The 14,518-nt window shown below is 33.4% G+C and overlaps 1 protein-coding gene across 2 annotated transcripts; it reads right to left on the reverse strand.

The window, feature by feature from the left end:
• Positions 1–242: 242 nt before the first annotated feature.
• Positions 243–13,018, reverse strand: LOC106054320 (thyroid hormone receptor alpha-A-like). 2 transcript variants are annotated; one of them, XM_013210132.2, is made up of 9 exons: positions 12,796–13,018; positions 9,374–9,733; positions 9,023–9,123; positions 8,664–8,817; positions 7,517–7,686; positions 6,192–6,284; positions 5,658–5,916; positions 4,559–4,809; positions 3,170–3,308 (listed from the first exon to the last, which is right to left on the reverse strand). In XM_013210132.2, exons 2-9 carry the CDS (start codon positions 9,426–9,428, stop codon positions 3,270–3,272), a joined length of 1,122 nt encoding a protein of 373 aa, XP_013065586.2. In that variant the 5' UTR covers positions 9,429–9,733; positions 12,796–13,018; the 3' UTR covers positions 3,170–3,269. The 2 variants fall into 2 exon arrangements, with proteins under 2 accessions (XP_013065585.2, XP_013065586.2); XM_013210131.2 differs by having other exon boundaries at positions 243–4,809.
• Positions 13,019–14,518: the final 1,500 nt, after the last annotated feature.

Raw genomic sequence — 14,518 nt, forward strand, 5'->3', positions numbered from 1 at the left:
TCAATTAATATATAAATAAATCATGTGATTACTACCATCCAAAAGCAAATATCATTTAAAATGTATTCAGTTACTTTTGAGCAACTCTGTTTTATTTCAACATGTAGCTGCCTGTATAAAAACATTTACATAAATACATTCAGGCAACAACATTAACAAATGGAATTGTTTTTAAACAACATAATATCAAGATACAAATAATATTTTTTAAATATTTTAAAAATTATGCACACAATACAGTAATTCATTGAGAGAATATTGGCAAAATTATTTGCATAAAAAGGATAGTATATAGGATATATATATTTACATCTGTCAATGGCATAAAAAAAAACACAAAAGGACAAGTAAAAATCTTATAAATTAAAATATTTTTTGAACAAAATTAAAACAATGAAAGTGATGACAAAAGTATCATACGCAATATATGATTTTTTTAATTTTATTTTGTAGTTTTGTAGTTGTAATCCAAACTTTTATAGTAAAAAAAATATCTCAAAGCTAACAAGTATTGACAAGAGCTGCCACAGCTAATAAAGGTAAAGACACCCTTTTCAGACATTGCACTTATCGGAAAGATGTAAAAATCAGTAGTTTTTGTGGGCCTCATTTAACAAAAGTGTTATGTGGCCAGCACAACAACCAACTGCTATAACTTTTCTCCAACTAATGTTAGGTACCCAGTAGAGTTGTGTGGACTTGGGGTCTCCCTTAAAATACCAGAATTTAAAATCCCACTTCTCACTGGGATTCAAACTTGAGTCCCTTTGGTTTGAAAGCCAAGCACTTTACCACTCAGCCACCATGCCCAAGCTTACAAAGCAGCTAATACACATTCATTGAGATCTTTACACAAGCTAATTTCTGACATTTGTCAAAAACTTTCAATAGTTCAATCTCTCCACTAAAGTGTGTATTTTAAATACTTCTTTTAAAAAAAGCATTACAAATAAAAATTGCACAGCATGTTTATTTGAAAAAAAAAGGCAATAGAAAAATCAGTCCAGCCAATAGTTAGATCACACACCATGTCCATTGTCCAGCTGGTGGACAATGTCATGTCTTCAGAGAAAGCACAGCAGGTTGAATACACATTTACAGTATAGTGAAAAACAAACTAAAATAACTAATAGCCAAGATTTATGTACAAACAAAAAATTTCCAATTAAGACTAGGAGAAAAGTATTTTGCTTTAAAATTTTGTAGTGCATTATTTCAAACTTAATTGCTTAAAATGTCTGTTTACCGTACTGCTATAAAACTAATTATTATTATTTTTAAAATAGTGACTAATAGGTTTGCCAACTCAGCATTATATTCTCTGAAAAACTTCACAATGAAAATGGTGAGATTGTCCCAAGGGCTATTCCACAGAAACACATATCAAAGAAAGACTTTTTGGTATGAGTATTAATATGGTTACTGGGTATTGTTTGTTTGCAAATTTTCTATGACTCTGGAAAATATGCATTAAAGTCAAATTTCCATCAGAGGTAAATTCAGTTTTTAGAATAAGTATCTCTTGTGTCCACTTTGTTAAGACTTAAGGGTTCATAAGGCGGGTGAAAGTTTACTTGAGTCTGTGAGCAATGGTCAATGAGACAATGGTCTAGTGACCTACAGGACAACCAACTTCTATTATTTTTTTCAAATTAACAAGGAACCTATTATAACTGGTTAGTCCTTGAATTTTTAGCTTACAATCCCTGCCTTGATTAGATTCTCAGTTTGACCAATTTGTTTACATACACTACACCACCAAAGAATGATAACTATTTGTTTTGGAAGGCATTAGCACCCATCTAATGTCAGTGGTGTAGCTACTATAACCTGAAGGGGATCCTTGCCAAGTGGATCCCATGAAAAATCATTTTAAAATGAATCTAGTGTAACAATACTATTGCTTGTGAATCCCCCCTTTTGTAAATTTGTTATAATAGTATGATTCAGTTTGGTTTTTGCCACATCCAGGGCCCAGGGTAACCTGTTACATGCTGCTTTTTTTTTTCATGGATTCACCCTGTGAACTGTAAATCTGTTCATTGTTTAGTTATCTATTGATATTGTAGCAGTTGGCAATCCTATGTGCACTAATTAAAAAAAAAAATTTCTGAAGCCTCACTAGTGTTTTATAAATAAACACTACTGAAAAAAAAAATCTATGAATTCTACTATTAAGTTTTATTACAAAGATGTCTGATTTTATATTTAAAAAGTCCTTTTCTGTTGGTATCTGATAAAACTGACTATTTAATTATGTTATAAAAATCATTCTCACAACTTAATTATATAAAGAGAATATTGATATATTCCATACATATTGTTATAAAAAAAATGATTTATATTAAGGTCATATGCAACTAGACATTGACTCAAAATAATAAGGACAAAATATATAAAAGATAAAAGCATTTTAAAAAATCATGAGATCCATAAATACTGTTCTGGTTACACATGTATTAAAGCATAAATTAATGGCAGTAACTTCATGCCTTATGGCTCAAACTTTAGACTAGATAAGTTCTTTTTGTGCCTCAAGGCTTTAAAACATTTAGACTAGATAAATTCTTTTGTGCCAAGGCTTTAAAACTTCGTTTAGACTAAATAAGTTCTTTTGTGCCTCAAGGATTTAAAACTTCAGTTAGACTAGATAAATTCTTTTGTAAAGGCTTAAAAACTTCATTTTGACTAGATAAATTCTTTTGTGCCTAAAGGCTTTAAAACTTCATTTAGACTAGATAAATTCTTTTGTGCCTGAAGGTTTTAAAACTTCATTTAGACTAGATAAATAATTTTGTAACTCAAGGCTTTAAAATTTCGAACAGATTTGATAGATATACTACTTAATTGTTGAATTTTAATTTCATATAATTTGTAGTTAAGACAGACAGACTGTAGTATTTGAGTCAAATTAAGATGGTTGAAAATACCCTGTTAGCCAACGCTTCTTAATACTTTTAAAAGGAGACATCTTTCGTTCTGGATTCTTCTTACTTGATGCTAAGGTACTTTTGAATGAGGTTTCACAATTAATACTGCAAGTTGGAGTGTATGAATAATTGGTGCAGCCACTGGTTGAAGGTTTATAAATAAAGCTATTTTGACTTATGTCAGTGCTGCCATTTTGTGTTGACCTGAGGAAGTTTTCCTCTTGAGTAGTAGTAGGATTAGACAAGCTGACCAAGTCTGTTGGTAATAACTGATGGCGTCTTGAATTGTGAATGTCTTGACTCTCAACAAATGATTTTGAAACAGGATATTCTTCTCCTTTAGATGTGTGAACTGGAGGAGGAGCCATATTGTTGTACCTAGAGGCAGACAAATCTATAGCCTCTGATTCTTCATTAGAAAATTGATTACTAGGGGCCATATGGTATGCTATTTTTGTGGGGTCATAATAATTCCTTATGGGTAATACAGAATCTGATGTGTAACTACTTTGTCTATTAGGCATGTTTAACATAACGCTTCTGACTGGGATGGCGTCAATGTCATTGTGCACCTGAGCTACCAACTGGTCGTGAGGAGTCTCTCGAATATTGTACGACATGGATTGATAAGCTGAAGGATAAATATTTTGTACAGGTAACAGAAATTTTGGGACTAGATGTGTACATGCACATTGCTGAGGTACGTAAAATTGTGGAACTTGCAGCTCTGCGGGCGCAATATAAAGTTGAGGTTTTGGTACTTCAACACTTTGAAATTCCATGTCATCCACCAACTTTTTCTTAACGGAATAAATGTATTTTTTCTGTAAACTGAAGTCTTTATTTGATGGGATTGTCTGTGTTATTTGATGGACTGGTGAAATGCTTTCATATTTTTGTGTAAAATTTTCTGATAAATTTATATTCTTTTCATGTGTACTTATTCCATCTAATTTTTCATGTGTACTTATGTCATCTGATTTTTCATGTGTACTTATTTCATCTGATTTTTCATGTGTACTTATTTCATTTAATTTTTTATGTGTACTAATTTCATCTGATTGTTGTGAAAAATCAACTTGAGTTTGTGTGTTGTCTTGAGCTTTTATAAATTGTTTTTTGTCCAAATCATGTGATTGCTGATTTTCTATATTATATTTCCCTGGCACATTATTATTAAAAGGGTTAGAGTGATTAAGACATGGCTGCGAATCTACAAAATTTGAAATTTCAGAATTATTGGCCTGGGTGTCAACATTAGGACTAACCCTCACAGCTTTTGGTATGTTAGCGAAACCAAAGGTAGTTTGACTACATAGGGGATCTGCATTCTCCTCATGAGTCAAACTTTCCTGATAAAAATGTGTTTTACTTTTTGAGGGTTTCAACTCTTCTATTAAGGGTATTGCTGGCTTCAAATCAGTTTGAATAAAGCGGTCAACATATGTTTCTGCATTATTATCTAAAGAGGAACTGTCCTGTGGTTGCTTAGACAATGATTGGGGACTATTGGATTTGGAATTATTTAAAGACGGCATAAAGTCCATTGCTTCTAACAAGTTATTCTCATGTTTTGAATTGGCTATACCAGTCTCAGCATTTTTAATAACAGTGACTGAGTTACTTACCTCCATTGTCAACAGCTTTGAGTTTTCAGAATTAAAAGTTGACAATAATAAGTCTTTTGTATTTGAGCCCATCATGGCCAGCTTGGAGAGCAACTGTGATTGAGATTCACGAATTGTCTCAAAATCTACTAGACGACCATATAATGAAGCAATGGTGGCCTTCTTCTCTTGAGAAAGATACTTCAAAAATACATTTTGAATATCTTCCAAAACTTCATCCACCTTTTCTGCACATTGTAATTCTTTTTCCACTGATGAAGAAAATTAAAAAGGTTATTTTTTTTCAAAACATGTATGGATATAAATTATATTTTTTATTTTCTTAGAACCCTTCTTTTAATTCTTTTCAATTTATATTGATCTTTTCAATTGTTTATATTGATCTTTTCACTTACAGACCCTATTTAATACCAAACATCATGTCTGAACTTCAGAAATTCTTTTTCTTGTTAGTATTTACATTGCTAACTCTTTAAAGAAAAATATTTTTAATAAATTTAAGAAATAAATGAAAAGTTAAAATGCACAGTTACAGAGGTACATTTATTAAAAGTTGCAGAAGTATATTTATTAAAAGTTGCAGAGGTACATTTATTAAAGAACCAGAAAAACATAGCAAAAATAGAAATTATTATTATATTATTATAATTTCATTCCCCATGAGTAATAATACAAACAGCGATGTCCTTGTGAACTCAGTATAGACAGTATAGAGGGACTTCTTATGGTCTGACAGTTATGCTGGGCTGGACACATATCCCATATGGGGGAAGAACATATACCAAAAGCAGTCTTTTTCGGTAAACTAAAAGGTGGTCAACGTAACAGAGGTGCCCCACAAAAACACTTCAGAACAAGACAGATGGATATCACACACTAAGGCCGAGAGATACTCATTCGAAACCAAAGAAAATTTGCAGAGGACAGACGCAGATTGCAAAAAGAAAATCCTAATCAACCACTGGCCCTGGCTGAGGCAAAATATGTATGTTACAACTGGGCTGCATAGCCACAGAAAATACTGCATTCCTCAATCTTCAAACTCAAAGACAAGCCTTATTATTATTATTCTAAAGAAATTCATTTAGTAAAATCTTACCATTTCCAACATTAAGCAAGCGTATAGCACCAAGACAGCCTAAAACAATGCCATCCTCACTGACAAACTGGCCATAATGTTCTGTGTAGCAATAAATATCCTTCATATACGAATAATCATTTGCTACATCTGATTCTTGGAGGTAAAAATTTTGAAAGTGCAATCCAACTTCATCAGTATCAAATAGTTCAGCAAGTCGAAACACCATGAAGTCAATTAAATTGGTCTCTAGCAGTGCCACCAGGTCTTCTTTCTTTATCTAGAAAAGAAACATTTTATTATGTTTAATTGGGTAAAACATTTTATTATGTTTAATTGGGTAAAATATAGTACAATTATTTGAATTAAAAAAATAAGACTTAACATGAAAAATCCAGAAAGTAAAATTTTTACTTTTTTTGTTTTCAATAGTTTACCATTTTTATAGTTTAACAATATAGAATAGAAAATGGCATTTTTTTCCTTCATTGATAAAAGTCACAAAATGTTTTTAAAAGGCTCTGAAAAAAATATGTAAATACAGTGCACTCTTACCTTCTCTATTCCTGGGATATTCTTTATAAATCGAAATGCATGGATAAGACTTCGATTCAATTCTTGAACTTCATTGTTGCTCACTTTAATGTCCTGAGAAATAATGAAAAAAAAAAAAATAACTTTTTTTTTTTTGCTTTTTATATATGCTCTTTCTTTTTATAAATGCTCTTGTTATGCATTAAATATATAGGATGGCTGCCTGGTCGTGCGGTTTGCACGCTGGACTGTCGTTCAGATTTATCGATGGTCCCGGGTTCAAACCCTGCCCGCTCCCATCCCCCGTCGTCCTGCGGGAGGTTTGGACTAGAAGTATTTATCTTCAACTCTGAAGGAACATCCGAAACATGTAAAACATACAAACATATATAGTTGTCTCCCTTTTTTAATTAAAAAAAATAATAATAGAAATAATTATCTAAATCTTCCTTCCTTCTTAGTACCCCTATTTAAATGGAAAGTAGAATGGGAGATACATTGCTGAGTAGTTTCAATTGGAGATTTGAAATGTTAAGAGCAAAGGCTAGGGTGGCTTGTTGACTTGTATTCTCAAACATCTTTTAGTGCATAAGGTGGCAAAATCACACAACAGATGCCTGTCATCAATAAAACAGCCTCTTACCTCTTGCCTATGCCATGGCCCATTCCAAGCCTAGATAAGCTAAAAGGAAAAAAGGATGGACATGGGGTGACCCTACTCAGTAAAACTTCAGTCTGAGACACTGTTACAGAAACAAGTATCGATCAAGTGAATTGTATTAAGACATCTTTAATTTTTGATAAGTTTATCTTTCTTATTATTGTCAACAAACATTCTGCAAATACAATTTAGAAAGGAAAATATTCCAATTGGCGATTAGGGTGAGGAAGATTTCATTTAGGTTGTTACTTTAAAAAGTCAAAGTAAAATACCCTTTTAAGACTTTGAAATCTATAGTGCATATGATGTAAAGGTCACATGTTTTAATGGCCTATGGTTAACAAGGGTGTCATCTGGCTAGCCTTTACTATCCCCAACTAATGTCAGGTACATATTAAAGTTTAGTGGACTCTGGGGAAGCCTAAAAATCCTGAAATTAAAAATCCCAGTCTTTACCTAGATTGAGATCTTGAGATCTCTTGGTTGAAAAGCCAAACATTCTACCACTTAACCACTAAATTCCCTTTAGTCAATTAGATTGTGTTTACAAGATTTTTACTTTGATCTGATAATGAAATGGGGCACAACATAACAGAATTTCTATCTGGTGCAAAGTGTTTTTCATCTTACCAAACATTAAGCTTTTAAGACAAACTGATATATGCTAAATGTAATATGTCTTTACCTTCTCTTCTATAAACATGTAGAATTTCACCACGTCTGGAGACTTGAACCCCCTCCCAATCTGGTGTAGCATCTTCCATTCAGTGTCACTTAACCTAAACTTTCCTTTTTTGATTCTGTTGGTTTCGATTAAAGTATTTAGTTTGTTTCTACCTTCATTGTCAAGTACAGCTGAAATGAACAAAGTTTATTTATCTATAAAAATTGATTATAAATATTTTCCAAATTACATTGCACAAAAGTAAGTCTCTGGGGTTACAAAAAAATGTCAAAACATTAAATTAGGTCCTCCTGAGAAAAAATATACAAGAAAATGGTAAATAAGCCAATGAGTGTGCTTAAGTGTTAAGTAACTCTTAGATCTTAAGAAAATAAGTTTTTTGATACTTATGAACTAAATAAAACAATAATAACCATTGAATAATCATTACTATTTTTAATGGTCAAACTAGGAAGACTAAGAAAAACATGTTTACCTCCCCTTTCCCCCGTCCCACCCAATAAATAAAAAAGTATTTATCCTTTCGTACTATTAAGTGACGTGAAGTTAAACTTAAGCTAAGATTTTGTGAGTAAATGCTAATAAAATAGCTTGCTAGCTCAAAAGTTTTGGAGAAAAACAGTAAGATCTAGGTCAGACTCAAGGACGAAACTTAGAATCTGACTTTTTAAAAAATTTTAACACTCAAAAAATGATTTAGAGATGAAAAGCTAGTAGGACAATGCACAGCAATGTGCACAGCAATGAATTGGCTTTTCTTTTGATATGTATGACAAAAAATGGCCACTAGCCAGGAAGAGTGAAAACCTTAGTTTGCACACATTGCAGCAGCATCCACAAGGAGTAGAAGTGTGTGGTTTCAATCAGTGTTTAGCAGTAGGAGGTGCTTGAGTAGTAGGAAAAGCTTGAAGTAATTTAGGTGTTTGTGTGTATGTATTTTCTCTTTAAGTGCTGTAGGAGAATACAAAAGCTATATATTTATTTAAATTTTAAAATAATTGTGTTATTGTTAATAAACTATTTATTTATAGCTACAAAAATGTAATGTATCTTTGCTTTACTCAGTATTTAAAGTTTTAAAAGCTAGTAAAAGACTTTAAGAAACCTTAATACAGTACTACAACAAAAAATATTAAATGACACATACAGCTTGGATCCATTCTGCCTGCCAAACATTTCTGAAATCGACAAAACTGACAAGTATTTCTTGTTTGTGGAGTTATTTCACACTTCTTTTCCTTCTTGCAAACATAATTGGGTTCATCTCCATTACTTTTCTGAATTGTTCTCCGAAAAAAGCCCTGGAGATAAAGGATTAAATGAGGTCAACTAGAAGATAGGACCAAACTACTGTAACTATTAGTAAAGACCATTGACTAATGGAAAACTTTATCTCCCTCAGAGAAAAGTTCTGAAGTTATTAGATCATATGGATAAAGTATTTTTGGCTGTTTTAGTGTATGTTTTAGAAAACACCTAACATTTCTTGTAATGGTGAATACAGACCTTGCAGCCCTCACAAGTCATGGCTCTATAATGAGTCCCTGTTGAGTCATCACCACACACAACACACTTCTCTCCTTCTTGGACATATGAAGGAACATAAGCTGTGAATCAAACATAAGCATTGTCTTTGACACATTCAATCTAGAAGTTATTTAAATAACTACAGTATTTCTTAAGGTGATGGAACTACCTTGGATAGAAATTATATTTTTTAATTGAAGTTAAATCATATGGTTTTTTTTTTTTATTTATATTATTAAATTTATTATCAAATTATTGTATACCCCACTCTTCTTTGTTGTGGCACCCGTCTCAAAGATATAATTAATAATTATAATAATTGTGAATTACCCTTTTTGGCAACATTCTTCTTGGCCTCTGTACTATTTTTTCTTTTGACAGCCATTTTCTTAATTTGCCTTCCTTTGTTTTCTTGTTCTCAAAAGTGGTATAAATCCCAAAAAATGTCTCCTGCCTAAAAGTTTGTGACCTACAGACACCATGTGCCTCACACTTATGCAAATAACTAATGTAGAAATTCATTGGTTTTTGCCATCTTTGTAGCCTTGTAATCTCAAGATACTTCAGCAGGCCCCAACAGAATCAGCAGCTTCCAAATGATCAGCAGTTACTAGCAGAAGGATCATGATAAGAAGCTGGCTACAACCTTTTTTTACCTTTAACTGTGGCTGTCATCTTACAAGTCTTTTCCTGAAAAGATTAAAGCTTTTTAACAAAAAGGTTTTCATTGAACTTCATAAAGTTGATAACATATAATTATGTTTCTGTTCCTTAAATATGAATGACAGGCAGTTGCCCAAATGTTTAAAAAAATGTATCATTATGATAGCACAATAAATGGCCTCTTTCAGGTATTCATCAGAGATTTGTGGGAAGAGTAGTAGCATACAAATAAATTCAAAAACATAAATGTAAATAAACAAAACTGGCACAATTATTGTGTAACAAACTTTGAGTAGGCCAACTTGATCCAACTTTGTGATTCCTCATTTAATGTTTTGTATCTTAGGTGATTTGTAAGTATATATTTTTTCCTTTGACACTTTGTTGACCATCGTTTCCCAAACTGTTCCGCAGAACACTGGAAGCCTAAATAGTTGTTCCATGAACTACTGGAATAAGTAACTAGTAGGCCACCAAGTGAATCAATCTCTCTAAAAATAAATAAACACATTGTTCCGCTAAATACTCAGAATGTGCTAAGTGTTTCATTCAGGAAAAAGTTTGGGAACCACTGGTGTAGAAATAAGTGTTGTTGGAACAAAGTAATAAAAATATTAAGATACCAACTGTTCACTAACATTAGCATTGAATAGCAGCAGTAAAAATTACATTAGCATTGAATTGCAAAAATAGTTATTCCTAGAGGACTTCATATTGTTCTCTCTTTAAGCATCCATTCATCCAAGAGAGACTACAGCCCTGGCCTGCTCTAGTACATCTTTCCATTCTGATGTATAATGGGCTTTTGGTCTCCATGCCCAGACTCGGATAATGTGGATCTACAACATCAAGTCTACGTGATTCAGATAATGTGGATCTACAACATCAAGTCTACGTGATTCAGATAATGTGGATCTACAACATCAAGTCTACGTGATTCAGATAATGTGGATCTACAACATCAAGTCTACGTGATTCAGATAATGTGGATCTACAACATCAAGTCTACGTGATTCAGATAATGTGGATCTACAACATCAAGTCTACGTGATTCAGATAATGTGGATTTACAGCAAGTCTACGTGACTCAGATAATGTGGATCTACAACATCAAGTCTACGTACTAATGGTCTGCTTTTGGAACGCCTGCCTTTTGGTCTATGCCGATGAACAATCCTTGCTCCTCTGTCTCTCAATAAGTACTGCACACAAATGCAGATATTACGTTTTATATCATTTTCATTATTTATTTATCCATTATTTTGTTTCGGCATTAATGTTTCAAATACTCTCAATAAGTACTGTACTATTTTGACGTTTAATTTTTTTTAAGTTCAAAATTTTAAAATGTACGCTGGACAAGGAAAAGATATAAAAGGTAAAGCTAGAAAAAGGAGAGACAGACGTGAAGACTTGGTCACTGTCCGAAGATTCACATTTTTTATCTTCACGCATGAAAGAAACTATTGAAAGGCTATCTCTGTGAAGTCCACTGTTTCTGTGGGCATGAATTAGGGAGCGGTTTTAAGGATGGGCGGTGGTCCAGCCTAGGGTGGGGGGGGGGGGGGCACCAAAGGTTGGGCTGAGTGAAAGTCAGTTCGGGGCAGCCGTGTGGTCAGCACTGGCGCACGTACAGCAGCTGACCTTTCCCACTGGCGCGTGATAATGGGCGGGAGGAGGAGGACACGCACAAACGGACACAAGCTCTTAATGTCAAGATGACCCACCCATTGTTTAGTTACACCTTCCCAGAAAACATGCTCAAGTTAGTTTTTTAAGTATCAGCAAATAGTTATGACCAGATTTAGCTTTAGGAGTAGGATTTAAGATAAGTTTTTGTTTTCCAGTGCATTTAATGACCCAGAAAACGTGATAACTCAAAACAGTATTAAATCTGTCGAAATAAAATTTGTTAAGTCAAAATTACCAAGGAGAAACTTAGAGCATACATAAAAAAAATATCTGAGCGCCTTAAGAGTCTAGTTTATAAAATTACCGATTTTGGTCATTCTGGGACAGTTGGACAAATGAAAAATGTTAACATTTTTTTCAAACTCTAAAAACTCTAAATTCATCTAAATGGGAGATAAGCACTGGGCAATGGAGACCATCTCAATAAAAAAGTACATAGCATGAAGACTAACTTCCAAATGGAAAAGTAATTTTACTCTTGAAAGTATCCAAGCAGGTTTAAACCAATTTATATCATAGACTCAATACTAGTAGGTTGTTGTTACATAGATACCTCTTTTTATAGGCTTCATTATCTTTTACCGATTGAATGCAATACCAAATCATTAATACATGAATTTTTCAATTTTGTTATAGCTATTAATTTTTTTATTCTATCTCATACAATTTGATTTTGATTTGTGGCACATCGGCACAATTTAGGCCATGTCGTGACTATCTATCTCATATACAGACGTTCTTGTTTTAGCATTTATAGCTTATCACAGATCTAGAATATAAATATATATTGCCAATATTGGCCTACATTCTAAAACTTGTTTGCAGAAAATGCATAGGACACAATTTAATTTAGTGGGCAATAATATAATCATTTATCTAGGCATAGGCCTATATTAATAAGCCCTGTAGATTGAGCTAACATATATTGATATATAACAAAGAGAGTCACAAAGTATGACTAGCTGAAAAAAAATGCTTCAATTATTATGAAACTTTGATAGAAAGTAGACTTTATTTAAAATAGTCTCGATACAAGAAAATCATGTAGGTTTGTAGACATTTCTTTACAATTTTAAATTGGTAAAAAAACGAAGTCGAAGAACTGGAAGTTTACTAAATAGGCAGCACAAGATCTAGATGCCGTATATTTCTGATTCAAACAAAAAGAAAACTAAACAGTAAAAAAAAAAATCATGTTCATGATTGCATTTGTATTTAATTAATGTACAAAATGCAAGTTTGGTTCGATTATTTTCATTATTAGCTTTTTAAAATGCATATTTACCCAGTAGGCTAATTTAATATTTATCTAGATGTAATAGGTCGTATTGACCTTATGTCAAAGATATGAAACTAAGTTATTAAAAATGTTAGAGTGACCTCAGATTATACTTTACCTCTGCTCTTGTCAACTGACCACGGAAAATGGACAACAGCAATTTTGTTTGGGGTCCCTTAAGTACCAGGATGCGGACATGCGGGCTTCGGACCTCAATTGACCTAGTTGGTCACAGCGTCCAAGAAGGCGTGGTCAGTCCTAGGCTAGCTCTAGTAGCGTCTGCATCATAGCACGCTTTTAGTCTTTGTTACCCTGTTACCTGACCAGTACTGACCACTGACCCTTAGCAACACTGACCCTTCTACACGGCTTACACAGCTGTCTGCCTAGATACGCCTTATGACCAATGGCTCTCTTACGCCATGGTTTGACCACCATGACCGAAGCGCATGTTCCACCGTCCTGCCCCGCACCCACCCCCGTTTCGATGTGACGTCATTACCACGCTGAGGAGGATTGGTGGCGTTCACTTGCTTTTCGAAACTTGTTTATCTCCCTTCAATGCAAAAGTGTGTGTGTGTGCCTGCGCACTATCAGCCTATGTGTAATATAGAGGGAGAGATAGGGAGTGTTTGAACGAAGAGGAAGTGTGTGCATGATAAAGAGAGAATGTGTGTTTGGGATAAACAGACGCGTGTGTGTCTGAATAGGCTACAACTTTTTAATTTGTTAAAAGTCAATGATTTAACTTAATGAAATAGGAACCAGAAACAAAACAGATACAATATTTAGATCTAATTTCAACAAGCAGATAAAAAAGTGTAAACATGGCGCTAGCATAAGTAGTACATATTTAACTAAAGCCTTCGTGAAGTCATTGATAGATGGATCAATCATGGATCTAGATATTAACTTCAAACACAAAATTTGGTTAAAGGAAAAAAGTATAAGAACCTTCATTGATTTGAAGTGCTCTAATTATTTATTGTGTCCCCCAAAGCGGAACAAATTCTACCAGTGTTCTTGTAACGATTGGTCTTGGTTCTTAATATGGTTAAGCTTATTTTCATAAATGTATTGATCTACACCAAAACGTTGTTCTCGTTATTTGAAATAAACGTTGAGAAACCATTATGACCTTTGCATAAACTGTTAAATACACGTCGTAATAGAAAGCGCGGTGGCTGAGCGGTAAAGCGCTTAGCTTCCGAAACGGGGGTCCCAGGTGCGTGTCCTGGGATTTTTAATTTCGGAATCTTTAAGTCCATCCAGCTCAAATAAGTACCTGATATTAGTTGAGGAAAAATAAAGGCGGTTGGTCATTGCGCTGGCCAAATGACACCCTCGTAAACCGTAGGCCACAGAAACAGATGACCTTTACATCATCTGCCTTATAGATCATCTGAAAGGGAAAGTTTTTACATGTAATGAGGTATCTGTGTAGATTTTATGGTAAGACCAGCAGACTTTTTCTAAATAAAGACAGTTGATGTAGATCGTTTCGTTACATCATGTTTTGTAATCAAAAACCACATTGAAAAATTACGTCTATACTTTTACCATGACAATTATTCACTGCAGAATGGCATATTTGGCACTTGCGATACAGAAATGGAGAATATAAAAGTATATTGTATGCAAAAGCTGACGTATTATAGAAGTAATAATAGATAATCAATGTTAATATATATATATATTTGTTAGATTTAAACTAGTTTATTGGCACGCCTTCTAATTTGAGCTGTTTGTTCAAAACTTTTGTTTCCGATACATTCAGTTGACCAACAAGGGTTGCAATAAATGTTGATTTTGGAAGAAAAAAATAAGTAGGCCCCTACCCT

Source organism: Biomphalaria glabrata, chromosome 16 (assembly GCF_947242115.1).
Source record: "Biomphalaria glabrata chromosome 16, xgBioGlab47.1, whole genome shotgun sequence".
NCBI classification, from domain to species: domain Eukaryota; kingdom Metazoa; phylum Mollusca; class Gastropoda; family Planorbidae; genus Biomphalaria; species Biomphalaria glabrata.

Bases quoted from the DNA above. Each gene is read 5' to 3' on its own strand.
- LOC106054320 (XM_013210131.2), bottom strand. From the start codon at position 9,428: ATGGCTGTCAAAAGAAAAAATAGTACAGAGGCCAAGAAGAATGTTGCC. The intron at 9,124-9,373 runs GTAATTCACAAT...TTTGATTCACAG, and splicing joins GAAGAATGTTGCCAAAAAGG to CTTATGTTCCTTCATATGTC. The intron at 7,687-8,663 runs GTATGTGTCATT...TGTTCATTTCAG, and splicing joins AGGCAGAATGGATCCAAGCT to CTGTACTTGACAATGAAGGT.